This window comes from Zootermopsis nevadensis, unplaced genomic scaffold (genome assembly GCF_977971745.1).
Source record: "Zootermopsis nevadensis isolate Lab colony 2312 unplaced genomic scaffold, Znev_1.0 Znev_ptg000012l, whole genome shotgun sequence".
In the NCBI taxonomy this organism is placed as follows: Eukaryota; Metazoa; Arthropoda; class Insecta; order Blattodea; family Termopsidae; genus Zootermopsis; species Zootermopsis nevadensis.
In genome coordinates, this window is record NW_028259144.1 from 5,827,877 (window position 1) to 5,852,497 (window position 24,621).

The 24,621-nt window shown below is 32.4% G+C and overlaps 1 protein-coding gene across 20 annotated transcripts in view; it reads left to right on the top strand.

Annotated features, from left to right (window-relative positions):
• Positions 1-24,621, top strand: part of CaMKII (Calcium/calmodulin-dependent protein kinase II) — a 157,784-nt gene that overhangs the window by 123,511 nt on the left and 9,652 nt on the right. For 3 of the 20 annotated variants that reach the window (XM_022069844.2, XM_022069845.2, XM_022069847.2), the window contains exons 13-19: positions 1,966-2,028; positions 10,852-10,992; positions 16,398-16,499; positions 17,885-17,941; positions 21,501-21,563; positions 23,459-23,534; positions 24,435-24,529. In XM_022069844.2, the coding sequence (XP_021925536.1) occupies positions 1,966-2,028; positions 10,852-10,992; positions 16,398-16,499; positions 17,885-17,941; positions 21,501-21,563; positions 23,459-23,534; positions 24,435-24,529 (597 nt within the window). The remainder of the gene's footprint in view (positions 1-1,965; positions 2,029-10,851; positions 10,993-16,397; positions 16,500-17,884; positions 17,942-21,500; positions 21,564-23,458; positions 23,535-24,434; positions 24,530-24,621) is intronic. The other 17 variants (XM_022069848.2, XM_022069850.2, XM_022069853.2 and 14 more) reach the window with 11 other exon arrangements.

A 24,621-nucleotide genomic window follows, 5' to 3' on the forward strand; every position in this document is an offset into this window, starting at 1 on the left:
GAGGTATGGAAAATTTCAAACAATGCCTGATTTCAGCTGTTTATAGCAGCAAGTATGAAGGTAACTGTCCTTGAGTTGTTGTACCATGTAGTGTAGTAGAAGCTTACCGGTGTTTCAGAGGTGTTTGCTGCCTCCATGATTAGGTTGATGGTGGAGGCAGCAAGCATCTCTCAAACATCAGGAAACTATTACCAGACTACATGGCGCAACAACCCGAAAGACAGCCATCTGCAAACAGTGCATTTACGATATATTTGTATATCATTGAAGTGCTGCTTTTTACTTTATTCTATTTTGTTTTCATAACATGTTTGTAGAGTTTTGTCCTGCCTTTACATTGAAGTCTGAAAGTAATTCTCTTTTATATTATATGATGCATATGTAAGGATTGTATTAATAGGCTATGTTTATATTACATTAAGCTGTATTATGTAGGTAATTTTATCATGCTTGTATCTTTTTCTCCAACAACAATCTAAAGTAAATAGTATGTTAGGTTTTTACTGTTTGCTCCTGTAAGCTGACAGTGACATGCAAATATAAAGTGGAGACATTTAATCCCTTTCTGCTGTGAGTATAATAACATTTTATTTTGCACTAGTTTTTAAGTGCATCTTTTAAATGATATGCAAATTTCAGCTGGTAGCTGCAAACTGCTGTGACTATTCATACCTGAATATGGCTTGCAGCAGTCTTGTCATTTGTAGAATTCAGATTATTGCTTGCAATATGCTACATAATATACAAAAGTTTTAGTTGCAGTAAAGATCTCCATAACTTATACAGCGAGAATATTTGGTAACTGTGCTGGTGGCACAACACAGCCATTGCCCTATGCACGATGACTGTGTCGATTACTGAGCTTCCTAGTCCTAGAAGCACAGCCACCAAATATTGTCTCTGAGATTCAAGGCTATAGTTATGAAAACTAACCCTTTTTACTGTTTATATATTATCACATAGAATGTATTTAGCATTTATAGGATGAAGGAATGCTTCTCATAATTAAAAATAATCCCGTGCTTTCTTCAGCATGCTTTAATCATAAATCCATTGTTATTTCTTATTTCTCTTCTATCACTTTGCTTATCTTTGCTTCTAATGTGTTTCCCAAGAAATGCTTCATATGTCTGTACATATACCCTTCTGACAATATTTATGCTATTTCTTGCTCTTTTCTTCTGTTTCTCTCTGTTATTCTCTCTACTTTTGTGGCATGAGATCAGAATGGGGTAGACTTTCAAGTTCTTTAGGTTCCTGCCATGTTTAAATATTTATTACCTTTTGATTAATTTATGCTCTCAAATTCTGAAAGATGCAATAATTTATAAAAATGTAAATATATTCATTATTTCTTTTTTAGCATACAGGTGCAGCTAATTCCATAAAATACTTTATTTTTGTACTGAGTTGGCATAAAGTGTATGACATTTTCTCTACTTTAAACATCTTTGCTTTGTGATATAGCAGTATGTGAAAATGTATTAACAATTTTATGGGCATATCTTATTCAGCATTTGACAGCATTGCCAGAGGCAAGAGTTCTAGAAACAGTTAAACCTCACTTCCTTCTTTCAAAAGAATGTAAAGTGTATGTTCATTTATGATTTCAGTCTTTCATAGATACTTTTAAATTGTGTCTTGTATAAAGCTGACATCTTTGCTGTGTGCTGAGATGAACAAATTTTAGAATGGGTTTATACACTTCTGGGAAGTGAAGTACTTTTCCTACATCATGCTCATTTTCTTGCTGCTGTTTATTGATGAATGTAACATAAAGTTGATGGGGTTTGTATTTAAAAGTTGAGGTTTCACTGTTAGCTACTGGTAACATAATAAGAAGCCCTTATATTTTAACTTTTCATATTGTACAAAGGTTTCTCTCCAACTATTTTTTCTCTTTGTTTATTTGTGTGTTTTTTTCTTGGGGCACTCCTCCCTCTACTTTCTCCAACTCTCCAACAGAAGACAAACTAAACAAGGCAGGGGTAGACAGGAGCTCAACAGTTATTGCTAAAGAGCCCGAAGGTAAACCAGAACTAATATTTCAATTAATAAGTGAATTGCTTTTTCATAATTTTTATTAAAATACTTCTGTTATGATCAAATAAATTTACTGTGTTTTACATATATATCATTACATTTGTTGTAACTAACCCTTACTTGTGGTGCAAGGAATTGAACTGAAAATTGTCTGGTAAAGGGCATTGATACATGAGATATGTCTAAAGTACTGAGCCACATGGTTCTTGTCTTTGGATTTTGTTTTCAATGTATCCTTGTTCTTTACTGTGGCCTTAATATCAGCTATTCCGAAATCTCTCATAAATTTTGCACAGTGTGTTTTTCGTATTTTAAAAATTCATCACTACTATGTAATTTTGAAATTTATAAATGAGTCACAATTTTCATCATAAGTTTCTGCACTGTCACTGATACATCCTTTCATTCCATTATACATTTTAATTATAAACTTACAAAATGCATGATTTTTATAGCAATTAAAAAAATAATGGCTTTTCCAGGAAAGATAACTTCATTCATATAGCTATATTAAGAATATTGATACATTTATTTCTACCTTTGTTGCTGAAATATAAGAACATCTAGCATATTTTGTCTCAGATTCTGATGTCAGTGTGAATTAAAGCATTGCATAATAACATAAAGTAAGGATGTTGATCATATTACTAAGAATAACATATTAAGATGTCCATTTCATGATAGCTTACTGCTAATGTTGGTCTCGTTTCCAGGTGATGGCAGTGTGTAGATGTAGACTATGTTGCTGACATTTTAGGGAACCTTACTGTGTCCATGAGATGTTAAGTTCTCACGATGGATTGTATGAATATGACAGCCTTCTGGGATATTACGCTTTGTAGTTTCAAAGAAATTGACTGATGTTTGATGTGCTTCCTGCCTCCATCATCAGGGCACTCATCACCCTGATGATGGAAGTAGTAAACGTTGAAATGTTAGTCAGCTTCTATGAGATTACAATGCATAATATCCCAGAAGACAGTCATCTTACTTCCTCTGTGTTCAAGGTTAAGTAATTGCCAGACTGTATAATACGGGACCATAGGCCATGCTCTATTTCCAGCAGCCTATGAAACTGCGAGTATAGTCCAGGATCATTGGGCAGGTACTTGGCCTTGAAGACAGTGACAATAACAATATCCAAAATGATGGTAATGCCACTTGCTTCTGTACAGTGCCATCATCCAGAAATAAGATCCATATTAACTAGTTTTTTGTTCAGAACTAATATGCTACTATGAAATTATTATTGGGGCACTATTTTTGTTCCACTTCACATTTATACTAAATAACCAAGATGCATGACATTTTGAACAATTGTAGACTGGTGCCATAATGAATGCAACTTTTAAGCTGTTTTGTGGTTGTACTTTGAATTAACTTTTCTTTTTCACTGAATATTTGTAGCTAACATATATGATACACAGAGCATATAATTCATTATTTGAGGAAGAAATACACATTCTTCTATGTTCTTATAATTATTGTTAATAACTAAAAGATTAACTTAAAAAGATGTATTTGAGCTGAAATAACAAGTATACTTAGAGATGGACCATGCTATGAAACCATATTACCTCTAAAGTTTAGCAGCTGTGTTTCACTATATTCAACCTAGGATCATAGGAGTGTAAGCAACAGAAACAGAAGCTACATTTTTCTTCATAATTTTAGATATTTTGTTTGTGAGAACCAGTTTACCATAAATTATCCACAAACACAGTAGCCCATTTCCTGCCTAAAAACAAAAACAAAGTTAATAACCTTGTCAGAAAAGTTCACAGCATGAACACTATTTTTTTTCTTCAGGCTTTTACTGTTAGCAGCTTAACCTAGGTTAAAATTGTGATTGATGTCCATACACAGATATTTTAATTCAAACTTAAAACTGAACTTTAGACCTTTTGTCTATTTTGGTCTATGAAAGGTTTTCATAGCTATGTAGGACTGTTGTAACCAGTCATAGAACTTTATTAGTGAGTCTTATTTCAGAGGCTGGAAGTCATTCTGTGAAATGTACTCAGTCATAATGAAATAGATAATTATAAAGTTTTCTTTCTCCCTGAGTTTTATGTTTTGTCTGAAACATTTCTTGATCCATGAAGTAATAAATGGGATAAAACTAATTTCACTCTTAAAGAAAAGTGGTGGCCCTGATTGGCTAGTATAATCCTAAGTTGAAATTTTGGACATCAATTTTGTTAAATCAAAATCTGTAAACATCATATAACAGTTTGTAAAAGTTAAAATTGTCCAGTATGAACTGATTATACTGAAAATCTGTTGAACCAGCCAGAGTATCATATAGACACTGGTAGTTGGTACCTTTCTTCAAATTAAAATCATGTGGAAGCCACATAAGATTGCATATAATTAGAAATCCGTACTATTCGCACATCCATAATTGAAACCAGTGGCAAGAAGCAGACACCTCATACATGAACAAACTACACAGCAAACACATCTTCAGGGACACAACCCACTCCAATGTGCACAGAAGAGGTATATACACTAGGTAATTTAAGATTTACATGAAGTTCTCCATAAAGCAATTATTAACTACTAGATGTCTGACTCCTGGTAGGTACTGCACTCTGGCAGCATATTAAACTGTTCTAAGACTGCGTCTGAAGTTGGAGAGTTTAATTGTATGGGGATTTGTGATCACTTGAATGTTGCTTATATGTATTGTTATATTGTAGAGTACTGTGGGTTTGAATGATAATTGATATAATGTTAAGTGGGTCATTCAAAGCATGAACCAGTATTTTCTGTTTATTTGTTAAGTTTGTTGCAGGTAGTATGAATTTTGTGCTTAAGGAAGGTTAGATTGCTGATTAGTTTAAGTGCAGATGGATGTGCAGGTGTCACTATTTTTTTTTTTTAATTTTTTGAATAATTTAAAACATACGAAATGGTAGCTGCATTATGAAGAGATTAATACCTTACATGTGTGAATTCTGTACTGAAATTTATAATTTAATAAAATTTAATTTTCATGAAAAAGCAGGAGCCAGGATAGCACAGTCAGTATAGTGACTAGCTACAGACTGAACGGCCGGGGTTCGATCCCCAACGGGCAGAGGATTGAGGATTTTCTCTGTAGCTTCTGTGTCCAGACCAGCTCTGGAGCCCACCCAGCCTCCTGTCCAATGGGTACCGGGGTCCTTTCCCGGGGCTAAAGCGTGGCTGGGGCGTGATGCTGACCACTCATGCCCATCTAGTGCCAAGGTCAAGAAAGAGTAGGAGCTATAACTTCACTCCCCCCAAATGACCTACATGGCATGTAGCGGGATGGCTTTACTTTTTTACTTTTACTTTTATGAAAAAGCACATTCAATAGTCTGTTATAAAATGTCTTCACAGTTTATTTGTGTATATTGTGCTACTTATTCCAGTTAGAGTGCCTTTTTTTTCAGGATAGTGACACTTGGACAACCTTGAAAATTGCATCTAACCAAACTTTTTCAGCAATGAATTCTTTGCTTTCTAAGGTAAAAGAAGTTACTATTCATATGTATTTCTTATTCAGGCTATAAAATATTTATCTTTGGTGCTTAATAGCTTTTGTATTATATTCCAGGAATTAATGCCAAGCAGTTTAATGCTTGTAAGTTTTATTCTGCTGTCAAATATAATGGATTGCAATTAAAAGTGAAAGATATATCAACATATTTTATTAATATGTGACTTGTTTGGCAGTGAAAATGCTCTATGTTCTGTAAAATAAATTATACTTCTTCTCACCTAGAAAGAACATCAGTGATTGAATATTATGCAAACAACAACATACATCTCTTACTGTCATGTGATTTGTTACTGGTACCATAAATAGAATGGAATTTTATCTGTTTAAATATTGGACGCAAGGAGACAAGTAGAAGCTCTATTTGCACATATTGGGAAGTTCTGATATTTCAGATGCCATTGAAAATTCCATCTCTTGACCAGAATTAATGGGAGTTACACTTGATGTGTATTTTCATAAATTTGCTTATTCTGTGGCTTTGCTAATAGTACTGTGAAGTGTCTTCAAAGCTTTTAGTTATCCACCTGGCTATTCTTTCTTAATCATTTGTTATGGATTTAGTGTTTCTGAGCTTTATAATTTTCTTCCATATAGCACAAGGTCATATATATTGGTATTTTCAGAAGTCTTGTTAATGAGAAATGATATGTAGATGAAACCTTTATATAACTGGACTTAAGGGACCAAAATTTTTTAATTCTGTTGATTGATCAATATATTATTTAACAGCTCTGTGTTCATTGGAGACCTGAGCCTTTTGTAAAAAATTTAAAAAAAATCTGTATTTAGAATTTTGTAAACATGTCAAAAAGCCAGTGTCATCATGACATGTGCAAAAATAATGTAATGATACTCACAAAAGCTGTGAAGTTGCAATATTTTAGGTTATCTCTGTGAAGTTGTAACATAAGAATTAGTTCTATCATGTTGTATAAAAGTAGTCTGTATACTTTATGTTTAAATGAGTGAGCAGTTTTTTGTTTTTGTGCATTGTTTCCATTTTGTGAATGTTGGTAGTATTTGAATGTGTGTGTGAAGTTAGTGTTCATCCTAGAATGCGAATTAGTTTTAGATTTGAATTTTTTTTTCAAATCTATTCACACTATATAGTTCTATAAGCATTTTCTGCTGAGTGAAGGAACAAAAGCACCTACATAAATGTATTATGAGCTAACAGGGTCATCCACATAGGCATTGATTGAGGTTATTACAGTGTGACTGACATCAGGGTACAGGCACATACTTCTGTGGCCTCAATGCATAGTGTAGGTGGGGATACAGTGCAGTAAACATTTAGAACAGAGATGGTTGATGGACACACAATTCTGAATGAGGATTTTCATGGTTTTTCTCATTGCCTCCTAGAAAATGCTGGGATAGTACTGCCTCCTTCCATATCCTTTCCAAGGTATTATTAACTGATCATCCTGTCATTCACTTCAGGGTTGTTGCACCATGTAGTCTGGTAGAAATTTACTGGTATTTCAGAGGTACTTGCTGCCTCCATCATCTCAAATATCGATAAACTTCTGCGAGACTATATGGCACAACAATCCTGAAGACTTCATACTTGCCAGCAAAGTATCATTTGGGTACCACAGTGCATGGCCCTCCTCTTACATTGGGTTTCCTATCACTCTTTGTGACCTCCTTTGTTTCATTTAATGTAACTTTAAATACATTCTGTTTATACATGGGCAATAGGACTTAAGAATTTATTAATTAATTATGTCCTTAATCAGGTATTTGAATGCCTGACATGCATACTCTAAGTTCTAGTTTTTGGTCATCAGATTTATATATCAGAGATGAATTATTTATACAGTAACCATTCTATTTATGGCAAAGTATATAAATGTTTTAAAATGCAATTTGGCTGAAAATATGCACCAGATTTCTGATATGGTGTGTGTAACCTTACTGTATAATGGCAGCAATATTTTTAAGTTTCAACATTGTCAGAAGAGATGTTATAGGAATATCTTACTTTAGACACTGAACACTTTACATTAAATTTCTTCTTCAGTATTCTGTCACCTTTAATTCCTGTTTTGTTGCATGTTACATTTCCTTACCAATTAGTTACAGTCTTTATTTTCATGAGACTTTATTCTTTATCTACAAATCATTCAGTTTCAAGCCTCCAAACATCAATAAGGCAGTATGTTACCTATTCTATAGCCTTTGACACTTAGAGACTTTGTAAGATAATTGTGGAATTTTATGTACTTATGTTTAGATATGAATTTTCAGGTGTAGCTTCAAAGTACAGTGTGGGGAATATTTATCTGAATTGTTTTTTGATACATAGATTTCCCATAAGTGAGTTGCAAAGTGCAGACAGTAAAGGCTAACAAGGAAGTGGCTTGTATTGCTGGCAGCAAATTTAATTTGCGTTCTTTATGTGAATGTGTACATTCAGTAAATGATGTGTGACATAAAGCTGTACAATTTAAAGTTTAAATATTGGTAAAGTTTTCCCTAGGTCTAAACACCATGTTATGAAGGTGTATAGGGAAATTAGAGATAAAGTTCCATGTATTCTTGGCCTGAGCACTAGCTGCAGGTAGATTATGGGCTTCATGTTCCTGCCACTTTACCTACAGTATCCATTGGGCAGTAAGTTGGCTTGGCCCCAGAACCGACCAGTCTGCATGTGGCAGTAAAGAGAAAAATATGTCCCCATGCTTATGTTAATTAGTTATACTGATACATTTAATTGTACTTAGGGCCACTGAATATTTCATAAATTCAATTTATTCTACTAAATTTCTATTATGTGCTGGTTTCAAATACAGGCACTTTCTCACACAATCTTGTCCATTCTTGAAGATACATAGAAATGCATGAGTATATTTTGACAGACTGATGATTCTAAGTATATGTTTTATTTGACATTTGCTCTTAGCTGTGCTAAAAATAACTGCTTTTCCCAGGCAATTATATAATGGCACATTGCCATATACTTGTCTCTATACATCTGTTAAGTGCATTGGTTTGAAAGACATTTTATCAGTTGTACAAACTACACACAGTGGTGCAGCAGTTGATATAAATTGACAGCTTTCAAACAATGGGTGGTGTGCATTACAGACAGCATGAGCTGTAACTGTGTGTTCATTTAAATTTTAATTTTATTTATTTAATTATAATTTTCTAAGTTCTTCATCATTATACTTACTTCATAATTCTGTAACATTATGAAGTAGGATTTTAGATTCTATGGCTGTCTTCTGGATTGTAGTACCATCAACAAGGTGACTACCCTGATGATGAAGGCAGCGAGGACTTGTGAAATGTTGGTAAACGTCTATCAGACTGCATGATACTACAACTCAGAAAACAGCCATCTTATTTTCATTATTATTGATAATTTTGTATAATCATAAAAAATAATTCCTCCTTATTAATTAATTTGATTTTATTCGTTTACAAACGTTATTTCAGCCAATTGATATGTTTGATGATAAGTGTAGCTGATTATAGATAGATCAGAACAACCAATTGTGATACATAAAAAGGGTTACACAGTACTGTCAGCTTCATTTTAAGGTGAAATAATCTGCAGCATGCCCAAGAGCTTCTTTTTAATATATGTTTTAATTATTTAAATATTGTAGTATTTAAATTGAATGTACAATTCAGTTTAAAAACATTATAAAAGTCTGTGAAGAAATTATTGTGCAGGCATAAACTATGAATGCAAGTTAAAAATCAAATGTGGATGAATAAGCACAAGGATTTGTAATTTACATTATGAACATTCAATGTTGACACCTTATGATACTTACAAATATTTTGGCAACAGGTTCTGAGTTTATGTTATTTGTTTATAAAATCATAGTGCCAGAGCCAGTAATTAATTTTTAAAATGCCTGTAAGCCCATAAGGAGGAAGAAAATTATAATAAATATGTTCTAATTAAGGGGACACATTTTTCCAGGGCATCACTTTTCCAAGCCAGATGAATCTGTCAAAGATAGATTGTATACATCTCAAAAAATATCAGAAGGATTTTTCTGTCTTATTAAGCTTGCCATAAAGTTCTTGAATACACAGCTGACTTTTCCACTCCACTTTAAAAAGTGCCAGAAATATTATATAAAAGAATTATAATGTAACAGATACTTATAATTTATATAGTAACCATCTGTCTGTTGTTTTGTGTGGGTTTTGGTCTTGCCAATCTTCTTTCTTTCCAGTAACTGACCTCTTTCACATAATTTTATTAATATTACTTCTTCTGCAGTAGCCATATCTACAAGATTATTGGTGCTGATGTCCATGTTAGAGTTTGGCACTGTTTCTTCAACAAATATGTTTCATACTAACAGCAATAATATGGTAACAGATGAATATAATTATATTATGTGTAACCACACTATGTACAACCTTTTTTAACACTGAAATCATGAGATATAAATAACACTAGTAGCATCATTTCATTGACACAAAAATTATATAGACTTTTTATTACTGTTGCTAAATATGTTGTCGCAGTGTTTCTACCTTGTAACAGACTAGTAGTCCAGCATGTGACTGAACAGGAAGTGTATTAATGATATCAAGAAATGAGATGTCTTTGTGTTTGCTTTTGAAGTGGGCAGTCTTTCACTTAATGTTATACACAAGCATGCCTCCACATTCATGAAGTATTCATTCTAAAGATGTTCGTGTATAAGGGCATGAACTATGATAAATATATAATATGTCTATTAAATGAAATGTGTATGATTCTTTTCTTTCATGGCTTTTACACTTCTATTTATGCCATTAACATCACTTATCTTTCTTTTTGAAGACAAGGGTGTGCAAAAATACAAACAGATAAGCTAGATTTTATGATATGCTGCTAGTACAACAGTGAGGTGAAGACTGACTTTAATGTAACACATATATGTGTGTGTGTGATGCTGAGAAATTATATAAATCTCATGAGAATGTAGCATGCAAACATTCAAAGAAAATCCATGGTAAATTGATGGGAGCTCAACTGTGGATAGCAAATTCATGAATATGGAGGAATGACTGTAATTTCTTTGTTAACCTTTACTTTGAAATTTGTTTTTTAAAATAGTATTGAGTATATTAGATCTTTGTTACTGTTAAATCTTATATTCCATGAAGCTTCATATCTTTTATATTTTCACAAAATATGTGTCTTTCTCCTCAGTTTCCAGATTTATGTTATGATCATGTAAGCTGTAGGTTAAACATCCCTGAGTTCTGTTTCTTTACTTGCTGTCTTTTTCATTGTTGAACACGCTTCATTGTACTAGGTTTTGCACCCAGCTCAACTCCTCCACAGTCACCTGCGCTAATGGCCAAAGTGATAACAGCAGTGGCCGGCCAAGCTGCAGGCACTTCCAGTGGCAAGTCCACACTTAGTCTTAGTGCTGTGCTCTTACAGGGGGCACAAGGTATAAAATTGAGTGTGAGTTTTGCACAAAATTATGTGATATGGAAGATGTCTCTACATACATAAGGAAGTAATGAATGGTCAAGTAGGTTTTTCTCAGCAGCAAAGTGGTGCTGTGCATTTGGGCCAGGCAGTCAGCTGTCCTGTTCCTCAGGAAATTTGCCATAACTTGTTCTTCCCAACTCAGTGAAATTTTACATTATAGCATCACTAGATAAACCCGGAAACAAACTTGGTAACAAATAGTACTGCTGGTACATGTATTCTCAAGCAAGATATTTTTAAATTCAGCATTGTTTAATGTGGAGAAGAATAGAGAAAAATTTTGGATTTCAAATTTGAAATGTTTCTTTATTAGGAGTGATAAAACTCCCATAAATGTTCAAGATAAATATTTCAACTAGGTCAGTGCTGTTCCGTGCATATTCATAGCCATTCTTTATTTACATTTTTTCAAAACCCTACTTGTACCCATTTCTGGCCTTGCCTCTTGATTAATGTCTTTACAAAACCCCATACATTTGGCCTAAATTTAATTATTAATTTTCTAGATAGCTCATTTTGAACCTATTTTTATCATCAAATTAATACTTGCTTCAGTCCTTTGAAGATGAGGACTCAAGTATATGATTTTTAAACATACCGGAAATTCTTTGTGTTGGATTGGTTTGAAATGGGACATTCTGATATTCATGTACCTCCTACAAGAACGAAATCTAACTGAATTTTATTTAACTTTAGCATTTTCTCATCTTTACTCAGAATTAAGTTACAGAGATGAAATTCTGAAACAGTTTCATAGTAAATTCATAGAAATATTTACCAGTTTTTTTATATAAAACTTTTAGTACTGAATGTTGCCAGTGACTACCAGAATTATAAAATTAGTAGGAAATGGATGATAGGATAAAGATAATGTGTGTCATCTTCCATATGATGTGATTTGTTGGCATGGTGTTAGTGTGTGGCCCATGATTAATGCGTTTCAGTTGTGCCATCACATCCTTACTAACTGAACGAGCTGCAGCTAAAAGACCGGTTCCTATTTAATTGTGTGATTATCTGTAGTGATGTGTTTGTTTGAAATGTTGCAGTATATTTCTTTGGCATGTTATTATCTATGAGTGAAGAATTTAGAAAATGATTGCAAAATGCAGTGGTGCCACAAACCACAGTCAGGGGTACCAGTACTCTTTAATTGTCTTGGTAACTGAATGAATTTAATTCATTTGTCTTCCAGCCTCTAGCAACACTTTACATTGATATATATACACAAACAGATGATATTTATATCGTCTGATTGTATACACAAAAAAATTGTGTCAGCAGTTTTTTTCTGCATAGATTTTAACTTTGTTAATTCTGTAAGTCACTACTTGTCCACCTGAAGAGAAAGCAGAATTTATTCTCAAAATGATCCTTTCTTACATAGGGATAGACAGGATAGACATATTTTCCAGTTGGAATTTAAAATATTATTTTCTGCCTTTGGCATTTCTTGTTTTTGTGCAAGTTGAGCTGCATGGAAACATATGTAATCCAAGGGTGTGGAATCAGCGCTGAATGATGTGTAGGTGTATGGACTTTTTTGGTGTAAATAAGTGGGATTTATTCATTACTTAGCTAACCAGCAGAAACTTTGGTGTGATAGTAAATGACAGTATGAAGAACACACATCTTTCCATTTTTCTTGGCCTTGAAAAAGTTAAGCGTTTGGAAGAACTGTTTCAGTTTTCTTTTGAAATTACTTCTTCAAGTTAATATCATCAGTAGGTATGTATTCTTAATTTTTGTAGTGTAAATGTTAATTTGTTTATATAAATTAAGTGTGTTCAGTGTACTTTGGAATTACTAATGTAAGTTTTATTTGTACAAGTGATGAGCAACCCCTACATTTATTCTGATTAATTAAGAACTAAAAAATATTATTATTTACAAATATTCAAATGCAAGAAAGTTCGTGGCAAAGAAATAGTCCCAAGTTTCTAAATGACATTTTTGTTGCATAAAATTAGAAATGTAATTCATAAAAATATTTTTCTTAAGTTTTATGTGCACCTACCTCTGACATCAGTTCAATTTTATAAGGATCTTTGTTTGTGTTAATACTAACTATGATAAAAGGGTTAAGATTTTGCTGTGTTTAACCACTATGCCATGAGTGGAGGTATAGCTGCACACATTTTTAACCTTGTTACTAGATGGAGTTGAGTGGTTACATCCAATTGGATAGCAGACTGGGTGAGCCCCAGAGCCATTTTGAATGCAGTGATGATGAAAATATTCCTGCTCATGCCAGGCATCATACCTCTGTCTTCCTGATTCATATCCATATTAATAACGTTTGATGATTGGAAACATAACATAAACAAAATGTCTGAATTTTTTAGTTGTTATTTGGCTTGTAATGTGGACAGGAATTTTTTTATATTGGTATTATGTAAAAGATGGTTGCTTATCACTGATTATTATTACTCATACTGGTTAGATAAGAATGTGTGCAGTCTCATAAAAGTGTGTTTCCACAAGTAAGGAAAACATGTTCCCTCAGTACAAAAGTACATTCATACCCATCAGCTAAATCTTCATTCTTTCAAGAAGAAGGCGAAGATGGTGTACACTTCTATTCAGACAGAAGACATATGGAAAGTGTTTGTGGATTCCTACACTGGAGACTGTATAACTTCCTAATCGGTCCTTTCATAAGCTGTATGGTACACAGCTATTGTGTTTTGCACATGCTTGTTAACTTGTTGAATCCATTTATCTTGGGTAAGTTGTTAAACCTGGATAATTTCTCTTATAAATCAAAGTGGTTACTTTTATGAATGCTCTTAACATGGCTGTTAATTTCATCTTTACAGTGCATGTTATAACTTTAACCAGTCATTTATTTATATTGTAAAGAAATGCAATTGCATGTTGATAGTGTGAAAAACAAGAATGTATGTGTTTAATCTTAGGATTCCCAAGCTCTGATGGTTTTGATAATATCTCCTGCATTGTTTGCTGTATTATGAATATAGAAAATTATTGTTAATCTCCATTGAGTCTGAAATTGTTAAATTTTGCATACCATCTCTAAACTTTGCTTGCCTTTAATTTAATGGACATTTGTTTTAGACAGTGTACTGACAGTAATATGAATTTATAATACAGGGTTTATACAAATGAATGATAGGGTTTTGTAACAAGATTGATAAAAACAGATTCTCGCTGCACGTTGTACTTTTTTTTATTTGCCAACTCAAAAGATTTTTATGCGTGGCACTGTTGTTGATTTTATTTATCTTAAAAAAAGTTTGTAATGGTATTACACAACTTCAGTATGTGATACATTAACCACAGAATGCAGTCAGCTTTTTTTTTTGATTAGTACTCATCACAACACAATCCTACAAATAGAAAGTTCACTGTTAACAAAAGTATCTGAGTATCTAATGAAGTCAGCATTTATCCAAAGCAACTTCATGGTGGTTTCATGAAATCCCACCTTGTATGTAAATTGACATCGGTCATATTGGAGAAATTATAAAAAACCTTGGACAAATGGTAAATTTATAATCTTGCAGTGTGTGTACTTTTGGGTGTAGAGTTAACTCCAGAGTTATTTTGTATGTGGTGATGAAGACAAGTTCTCATCATACATCTAGGGAATCAAACCCTGACCATGTACTGTGCAGCCAGAATGTTTTAACACCAAGACTGCTGTAAATGCAGTCAGTAGAAACAATTTATTTTGTTCTTCACAAATTTTTAATCTTTGGCTGTAAAGTCTTTATGCTTTTACTTACTTAACAATTCACTATGAGTGAAGTAATTTATGGTTTTATTATCTTTCATAGCCTGTTGCATGTTTTCATTGTATTACTTTCATAGCATGTTATATTTCATAATGTAGCTTTTGTTATAGGTTGTTGCACTTGTCTGGTGACAGTTACTTTTATTGTATATTACTCATTAAGGTCTCTCATAAACACTGATTATATTCAACATTTGTAAGATAACTGTTAGAGCTTCGTATAAATAGATATCCTGCTGTGCAATAGGGGACTAGAGAATTTAGATACCCAATACATATTAATATAATATTTATTTTACATTTACAGTAATCCAGATTTTAACAGAGGAGTATCTTATTTGTTCCCTTGTATGTTAACGTTTTACACACACAGTCTGCTTGTGCAAACTTTACTGTATAACAGTTTAACTGTTTTTGCCTTTGACATTTATATTTTTAATTACATATAACACAAACATTCCAAAACATGACTATGCCATCCAAGAGTACTTCCTTTTCATAACACTGACAATTTGTACATTAGATTTTTAAGAAAATATTCACTTCTCACTTCAGAGATCCAGGTACAATAGTTTATGTGTGTAAGATCTTCAGTTTTCATAGCCCTGTTGAAGCTTCTTTGAAACAGTGGCACAGTGTGGTTAACAGTTTGATTCTGAAGCAGATATTTCTTTCTTTAGTTTTCTGGCTTCCAGTCTCTTTCACAAATTGTCCACTCCCATCTGTGACCACACCTAAGTTTTATGATAAGCCATGGGTGAATTATTTCTTACAGGGTTAATACAGTAAAAAACATGAGAGGGATTTTCTTATCAGCTGTGTTGTATTCTTCAAACAATGCAAATAGCAATGTTATCATCTGATTTTTATTATTTATACTGGGCCATAATTCACAAAAAGCACACCTATCATTGCTTTATCTTGTGTGTATGGCATCACTTTAGTGGCATCAAAGTAAAACTTTTGTTAGTCTGCTGTCTTGTTGCTGTTCAGCGTGTTGTGTATCACATATTGGATTTCACAGTAGTTCTTCACTTTCAGTCATCACAATATGCATAGCAAGTATTTTTTTATAAATTACATATTACAGGGTGATCAAAAGTCATGCAACATAATGCACTTCTATATTATAAAACTTTCTTGTTTAATTAAATATTGCTAGTTTATCTGGTACAGGAGAGTCCAAAACTATTCACATAAGTCAGACACAGAGGTTAGGTAAGAATACAGTATTATTTTAAAGTCTGATAAGAAATATGCATTGTACTTGTGAAGAAGACATCTCTACAGTTTTCTTGTCCTCACATAACAGGCACAAGCTACATATAATTAAAACAACTTACAATGCAAATGGAATTATGCATAATAACTGGGTTCTTTGGGCCAATTATAAGCCATTTTATTTACTTTTATAATGGTTGTTATGGATTTTGGGCACTGTATAAATCAAAGTAGAAATTTATTTTCTCTGTTTAATTTTTTATTGCTTATGAATGCTATGACCACTTTGCTCTGTGTGATGCTCAATTTTCTTTGTTCTCAGAATGCTTCATTGTTTGTGTACTGTTCTGAATGTTGCATGTACTTTCTTTTCCTATCTGCAGGTATTGAAAGAAAGGCTAAATCACTAACCGAATTCAAAAGTTTGGATATGCCATATAATCGTAGAAGTCATTTAAGTCAGCAGAGTGAATCGTATCAAAGGGGTAAGTGTTGTGTTCAGGTGTGGCCTTTGTTATAAGTTTATATTTATGACATTCAGAACAGCAATATCTCGCCCAAAATTGAATTACATGTTTGTTAGTTTGTACATACGGTTACATACAAGCAGTTTACAGTTAACAACTATTTCAGTAATTTCACTGTAGAGATCTATAATTACAAAGCAGGCATGTCATTGTTCCCAAACGTGTATATGGAAAGTATTGGTCAAAATCTTGGTCATGTCAAAAGTTATAACCAGTTTCTTCTTATTCAGAGAGTCTGAAAAAAATGATTATGGGGTCTTACAGATGCCATCCTAGATACAGACAGACTGAGAAAATTCCCAATATATGTATCATAGAATTTGGACAGAATTGTTCAAAATAAAATTATTTTTATAATAATACATATATCCCTTCAGCCATTGAACTCTATAGAAGATTGTGTACTATGACACAACAAATTATATTTTTAAAACATTACTTTGATATTTTACAAGTTGAGTTTACTTTGTGTATTCATTTAGCTTAACTGTGTATATGTCTTGCATGTGCTTGTTTTTCAGATGTGTGATTGTTATGTATTACTGGGTACTAGAATTCATACACAAGTTATAAAATGTTTTGCTTATGGTCTTTTAAAAAATAGACATTTGCATCCATAAAATTATTTGTGTGGTAGTATGAGTGAAAAATATAAGCATACAACATTTATAGGCACTTTTTAAACTGAAATCAAATATCACATATCTCAAGCAAATCATTATATACTTTAACAAAAACATATATTACAAAATGTTTATCTTAGCATATTTTGTAATTTATATCTAAAATTATTTTCATGTGATGAATATTTAGATAAAAATTAAAACTTAATATATTTAAAATTAGTGACAGTTGTAATTGACTAATAAAATGCAAATTATATTTATTACCATGCAAAAGTTAAATTTCAAGTGGCAAATTATTTTGTAGCGAATTTTTGGTAAGAATATCCCAGATGAAACTTTATCAAATTTTGACAGAGGATTGAAAACTTGAAAAATTGCAATAGGTGGACATAGCATGTTTGTACTATAATCTAGATTTAATTGCATGGACATGAATTTTACTCCTTTAATTGCAAAACTGTTGCTTTGTAGAAATTAAAGAAAAGATTATAAAACTCCTTCTAGTATGTCATTTCATTCATCTAGAAGCAGATGTACTAACCAGTATTTTCATTAACTATTGACACTGCATATATAATTGCATCAAAATATCCAGATCTTATTCCAGACTTCTTTCTCACTGCATTTTGCATGTCTCATTCTTGTATACTTTTTCACATCTGTTTATTTACTTTATTTTTTCTAATTTTATTGTTGTGTATAACAACTGTTTGGCAGAGGATTCGGACATTGCAGGATACCAGCTATTGAGATGTGATTCTGGTGATGCAGATGGTGAGTGAAGTGTTAAAGTATGGCTTTTATTGTGTAGACATGCAATTTACATTTTACAGAAACAAATACTTCAGTCACTGGTTCTCTGTAAACAGTTCTTCCAGCTTTTAAAGTATGTGAGAAATTTCTTTTATATAAAAAAAATAAATGCGGTGTTTAATTTTGTTCAGTCCATATCCTCATACTCTGTGTGTCTAAGATATTTTTTAATAATTTCTTCTGTTATATGTCTAGGTCTGTCAATTGGTCTCTTACCTTCAGGTTTTCTGTCAAAAATGTTATGTGCATTTTTATTCTCTTCCATATGTGCTAGCTGCATGTTTTATGCATTGCATCCTCCTTTGTCTGATTTTCCTGGTAGCATTTGGCAAAAAGAGATGAAATTAAAAACAACATTTTGTAAAACAAACCTAAAATATTTTATATGGAGTAACATATGAGTGCACCTTTATTCTACTTTTCTTTACCTTTGTCTTTATTAGGGTGATGAAGTCGAGGAGAAAGGGATGGGTGGGGAATGTAGCACATGTACTAGAGAGATGAGAAATGTACATACAATTGTAATCAGAAAATCTAAAGAGATATCTATATGTAAATTGGAGGATAATATTAAAAATATCTTAGCAAAGTAAGGTGTAAGGATGTGAGCTGGATTCATATGGATCAGGACAGGACCAATTGTAGGCTTTTGTGAACATGCTAGTGAACCTTCAGGTTTGACATTTCTTGATTAGCTGAGTGACTGTTTCTGAGGTACAGTACTCTGTGGAGTTTTTCTTAGACTGCACACTCATATAAATCTGTAATGTAATGAAATTGTATTAAAAGTCTTTTGAGATTTAAAAACTGTTAGAGTATACTCTTATGCCCCATAACTGAAGCTAATTCAGAAAAATGTAGTCGGTTGAGGTGTGTTACCACATTTAGTATACTGAAATATTTCTGAAAGGCACTTTAACGGATTGCTTACCAGTGAATTTACATGATGGGATAGAAGGTTATAGATCAGTAAGTAGCCTGAAAAGCAGTCATATTTAGATTGATAGATATCATAATGCAAGTCCATCATGAGAACCTAATAGTGACCATGACGATTTAATGAGATACTTTCAAAAATGCTAAGCCAATAATCAAATTTTTGTGTCCTCAGTGAATCTATGTTATATCAAGTACCATGCTGTAGAAGTATTCTGGGTAATTATGATTGATTTTCTTTAACATTGTTAATAATCAACCACTTCTTTCAGTGGGAATCCTAAATCATGCCTTTGTACAATAATTTGTGTTCATATAACATAGAATATCATCTTACACCAGGGAATTATCAGTTTTGAATTGGTTTTACATGAAAATTTAGGTGTAAAATTCTTTGTAAACTGATATAAGTTTTATTTCTTTCTGCAATCTTTCTGTTTATAGAAGATTATATTGGGGCAGAAGGTTTTTATTTAATTCAGCAAATATTATCTTAAATTAAATCTTACTTAAGTACTAATGGCCAGTTGTAGTTACTGAAATAGCGTATCAAATTAAATTAGATTTTAAAAATGAGTTATTACACTGTACCTTTACAAGTACTTCATTGCTTTTTAATGTAGTTCAGTAGTTTTAATTTCTGTGGCAAAAACTTTATTTATGTCATATAATGTAATTTACTGAATATGCATTACTCTTTAAGATTTATGTTTCATGTGCTTTATTTATTGACTGATATATTACAGAAGTGTCTTCTGTAAGTAACTGCTATAAGCTTTTGTGTCATATTGGACTAATTTGGTATGTAACCCCTTTCATCATTGGACTCTATGAACATAAATATGGTTCCTGTTTGTGAGTGGTGACACCATGTAGACATGGGCTGCATTTTGTACATTTATTTGGAGCTCTGTAAGAATTTTACAAATCAAAAATAATTTATATGGACTTAAACCATCTTACTGAGCACCAGATATATTACTGTCCTTATGATAAGGCTTTCAAAAATGTTTTAAATACAGCACACATCTACACATTTCAGTCATCCAGAAACAGGATTCACATTAGCAATGAGCTTTCATGAAATCATGAAATCTTGTATGAAAAAGCTAAATCTTTTGCAGTAAGTAGAAGTATCATAACCACTCCAACCATAGGTACCTCAACCTCAACCTCAGTACAGATTCTTGATTGAAGTGTTCTGAGTTCTGAAGCTGCGTAGTCTTGTAGGTATTTTATATTATTTTTAGGCTGTTGGAACTAGAAATGTTTCACACACATATGATTCTTTACATTTGCTTTTTCTGAGAAATGTATATAACCATTGAAGCATTCTTATATGTTAGTGAATATACTAAGATATTTAATGAACTTTTTATAAGTTACATAGTTTTGCGGCTATGATACACACATACTTCATACTTATGTAAATAATAGTAAGATCAGCATCCTTATTTGTACATATATTTACATACAAATGATATTTTATCTGTTTTCAATTGCTTTGAATGATTCTTTTTTTAACAAAAGTACAATCTCCACAACCATTTAAAGTGAGTATGATTCATTCAGAAGAAGCATGTATATTTCCTTTGCTCAGTGCTGTGAATACACAATGAAGACATTCCAGTGTCATTGGGCTTATCTAGGATATAACTTAATGTTATGTTCTCATAAAATAATCATCTGTTTCTGTAGTTATTCTCACATTTTAAAGGATTCTCTTCACTTGAAAGTTATAATTGACTGAAAGAGTCCCATTTGCTGGAGTTCGGTATCTTTAGAACTAAAATGTCTTGTTTACACAGTTAAATACTCAGACTGGGATAAAAGGTTGTTTGTGCTTTTTCCATCTGAACATGTCCACTACTGTCTCCATGTGGCAGACAAATGGGAAGTATTTTTAAGAGGAAAATATTTGATATAATGGCATCATAAATAATTGTTGGGAAGTGGTGTATTGCTGCCACATAAATTGACCAAAGCAGCATATAATGGATATCCTCTTTCAAAACAGTGAGTTTTCACTCATGTATTCAACTATTTTTAGATTTTTAAATTCAATATTTTCATTATAAGAGCAGAGGTGAAAACAAATTCAGATTATTATCTTCTTGGCTGTGACACCATGTAGTCATGTAGATGGTCATCAACATTTTGAAGGGGCCAGCTGCCTCTGTATTCTACCCAGAAGACAAAAGCAGGTTCTTCTGAAATGTTGGAACTCACCTACATAACAACACGGTATTACAACCCCAGAAGAACACTATCTGGAATAACTTTATTTTTTGTCTTACAGGTCTTGTTTCAACAGATGTGACATCTGTAGAAAACTCCTGCATCTATCTGTAATAATACTTTTTGTACTGTGTGTTATGTTCAAACCCCAAACTTATAAAAGTTGTACATAAGTCATTCATCAATGAGGTACACATAAACATACAACAGCCCACAATGTAGATGTTTCAAATTGTAGTGTTACTTCTTGTTTTTTGACAGCACTGTGTGAAGTCTTTGGTTGCCTTTGTATTAGCCATACAGATTTTTCTAATCTATTTGGGTGGTCTCCTCCCCTCACATGTAGAAATAAGGATTCTCTGCCCAAACAAGACTTGTTCGCAGTTATCTACGAACTCCCATGGCTCAGGTAAGAGGCTACCTATTGCACACATCTATAGTGACAAATATTACTGGGGTACTGTAATGTTTATTTCTCATTTCTGTATTGTGATTTCTCTCTTGGAAGTTGCACGTTTTGCACTGTTTGGCTGTCAAATGTACAGGATTTGGTGTTTTTACAAATTGTACAGTTATATTTTGGTCTGATGACTTTTATTGAAGATTAGTTTATCATTGTGAAACCAGGTAGGAATGAAGTGTACTTTGCAAGTAATACTTGTTCCAGTGTGGTCAGAAATTTTTTAACTTTATTATGTGGAAGTCAGGTATTTAAGCCCCTGTTTCATATGGCTGCTTGTCAGACTTTAACTCTGGGGTTAACAATTCAGCAGTTTGCTAATGTAAAGTGATACATGGCCTGCTGGATTGTGTGTAAGTCACATCACGTGATCGATAAAAGTTATCTTCTTATCACTTTTTGTTTCTATAAAGAAACTACTTTTGAAAACCTAACTAGAGGTCTTATTTGATGTCATGACTTTATTTACATACTGTAATAAATTAATTAATGGCATTTATTTATAGCAGTACTTCCCAAAATTCTTTTATTGAGCCCCACTGTTGTGTTAAAGATTTTTGGAATTTTCGTAAGTATATTTCATTAATGATATCTTATGATGACTGCCATCTTAAAAAGTAATTATTTTACAATTACAAATTTAAAATCTGAGTTTATTCTCAGTTATTCTTTCAGTTGCAAAGCAAGATATGAGGTACAGAATAAGGCTTTAATTTTTATTATGAAGCAGTTGAGTAATTGTTGAATACCAGTCATTTAAAAAGTACATTTTTATTAAATTTTCAACTGTGAACTTCCCTGGCAGCTCTCTCTTTTCTAAACATGATAGACAAGTCTATGTTTTATTTATTATTAACTACTAAAAAAGAAGTTATGTAAAATAAATGTACACTTACTTTTATCTGGAAGATATTTTATGTTGCATTTTTACAGTGATGAGAAGTTTGCATTTTACAATTTGTTGTGATTGTTAGTTTATGACAATATATGGTGTCAGCATGTGTCGGGATTAGTGTTCCATAATGGGTATATGAGGAAGAAATGTGGACAGTGCTTTCATCTGTGCTTCCAAAGTACAAAATTGTATTGAATATGATTTAGAATTCTGTATATTAAAGTGTTGGTATTGCTGGTTACACAAACTTAAGGTTAGTATGATGAAATTAACAAATCTAGTTTTTTTAATGTTTTTGTTTGGACAGTCTTTGTGTAGTAATAATACTCCTACATGATAGTTTACACCTGTTTTGTGGTTGTGGTGGTGTAGAGTGGTACCTGTGCTGTTTGAGTTTTTAAATATTGATCCATGCAGACTTGGTTTTATTTGTTTATTGACCAATAACTTTGCCATGTTGATATATGTACATTAACTATCTTGTACACCTTTATTAAATAATTTATATTATAATTTTTCAACCCAAATTATTTATCAACTAATATGATGTCATGAATAGCCAATCTGAGCTTTAAAACCTAACACTTATAAATTGTAAGTTTAATATGAACTGTGTTTTATTCTGTTTATGACCATTTTCAGATGCCCTAACAATACTTCAGGTTGTTGTTACTCCATGTGTGTGGGGGGGAGGGGGGGGGCAATAAAGCAATTATATATCGTACACCAAGTATTTTGCTACTCACTTCTGCCACAATTATTTGCCTAAGTTAAAATGTAGATAAAAATAATTTTGTACATTACCATGTCAATTGAAGTCAAATGTTTAATTCAGTATTCATTCAGATGGTTTAAGATGTAATTTTTAAACAAGACACACTGGAACATGAGATAGTGTGCAATCACCTATTCTGTCGTACTTATATTTCTTTTCTTTTCTGCTCCTTAGCTCGTAAACAGGAGATCATTAAGATGACTGAACAGCTTATAGAAGCAATCAACACAGGAGATTATGAAGCATACACGTAAGTTCCATTTTACATACTAATGAGATGGACTTTTCCAAAGGGTCATCTTTCTAGTGAATTCTGAAACATTATCAAAAAACAGAAAAATGGTTGCATTTGAACCTCAAAGAGGAGCGTTTAGTGTTGAGCTTATCATATGTATATTAAATATGATAGAACAGCAGGCCACTTCTTTTTCAAGAGTCCTGTAAAGACCTGCATTCTACTTTCTTCAGCTCAGCTAGTTGTTTGAAATCTGTAATGGTTGATAACCACTAGTGTTTCTATAAACAGTGTATTTTCAAGTAAAATTGGACAAAAAGTAAATTAATCTTTTAACAATATCTGTTTAAATATTATGTGACAATATCATTGATAATGAAGTGATCATCAATTTCTGAGTTGTTCACAATGAAGTTGCAAAAATGGGGCTGTTAGCTTTGCCATGTCTTTTTCTGTGTCAGTCAGTCCACATGTAAAAATGTGAGAATTGCTGAGTGGATTTTTATGAAATTTTATAGTAGGGAGTGTTACTAAAATGTGTCAATACAATCCAATAGCTGTGGCATTTTGTCCTGACAGACTAGAGGCAATAACAGAGCATACATGGCAAAAATGTATACGCTATGCATACATTTTCTTACGTGTTAGATGTAATAAGATTTACAGGCAATTGAAACATGTTCTATGAAATTTCTTCTCTTTGGAAAAAATAATCCAATACCAGAAAATTGCAGTGCTTACTATCTTTTACACATAATTTAACTTCTCCTCAATCATTTCATAACCACTCAGCAATCATCCATTGTCTTCATAAGCTTAAACGTAGGAAATGAAAAATGTATGAATATCGTGCCTTAGCTTACAGTTGAGTAAATGCTGTAAATTAATGATGTTTTGTTCTCTTACCATTTATAGGAAAATCTGTGACCCTCACCTGACCGCATTTGAGCCAGAGGCTCTAGGTAATTTAGTCGAAGGAATGGACTTTCACAAATTTTACTTTGATAATGGTAATTACTACTTTCTTTGCATCCCTATTTCTTGTCTGTCTCATTGTATGATTTTGTGAGTATGCATTTGTTATGGTCAATGGATTTTGAAA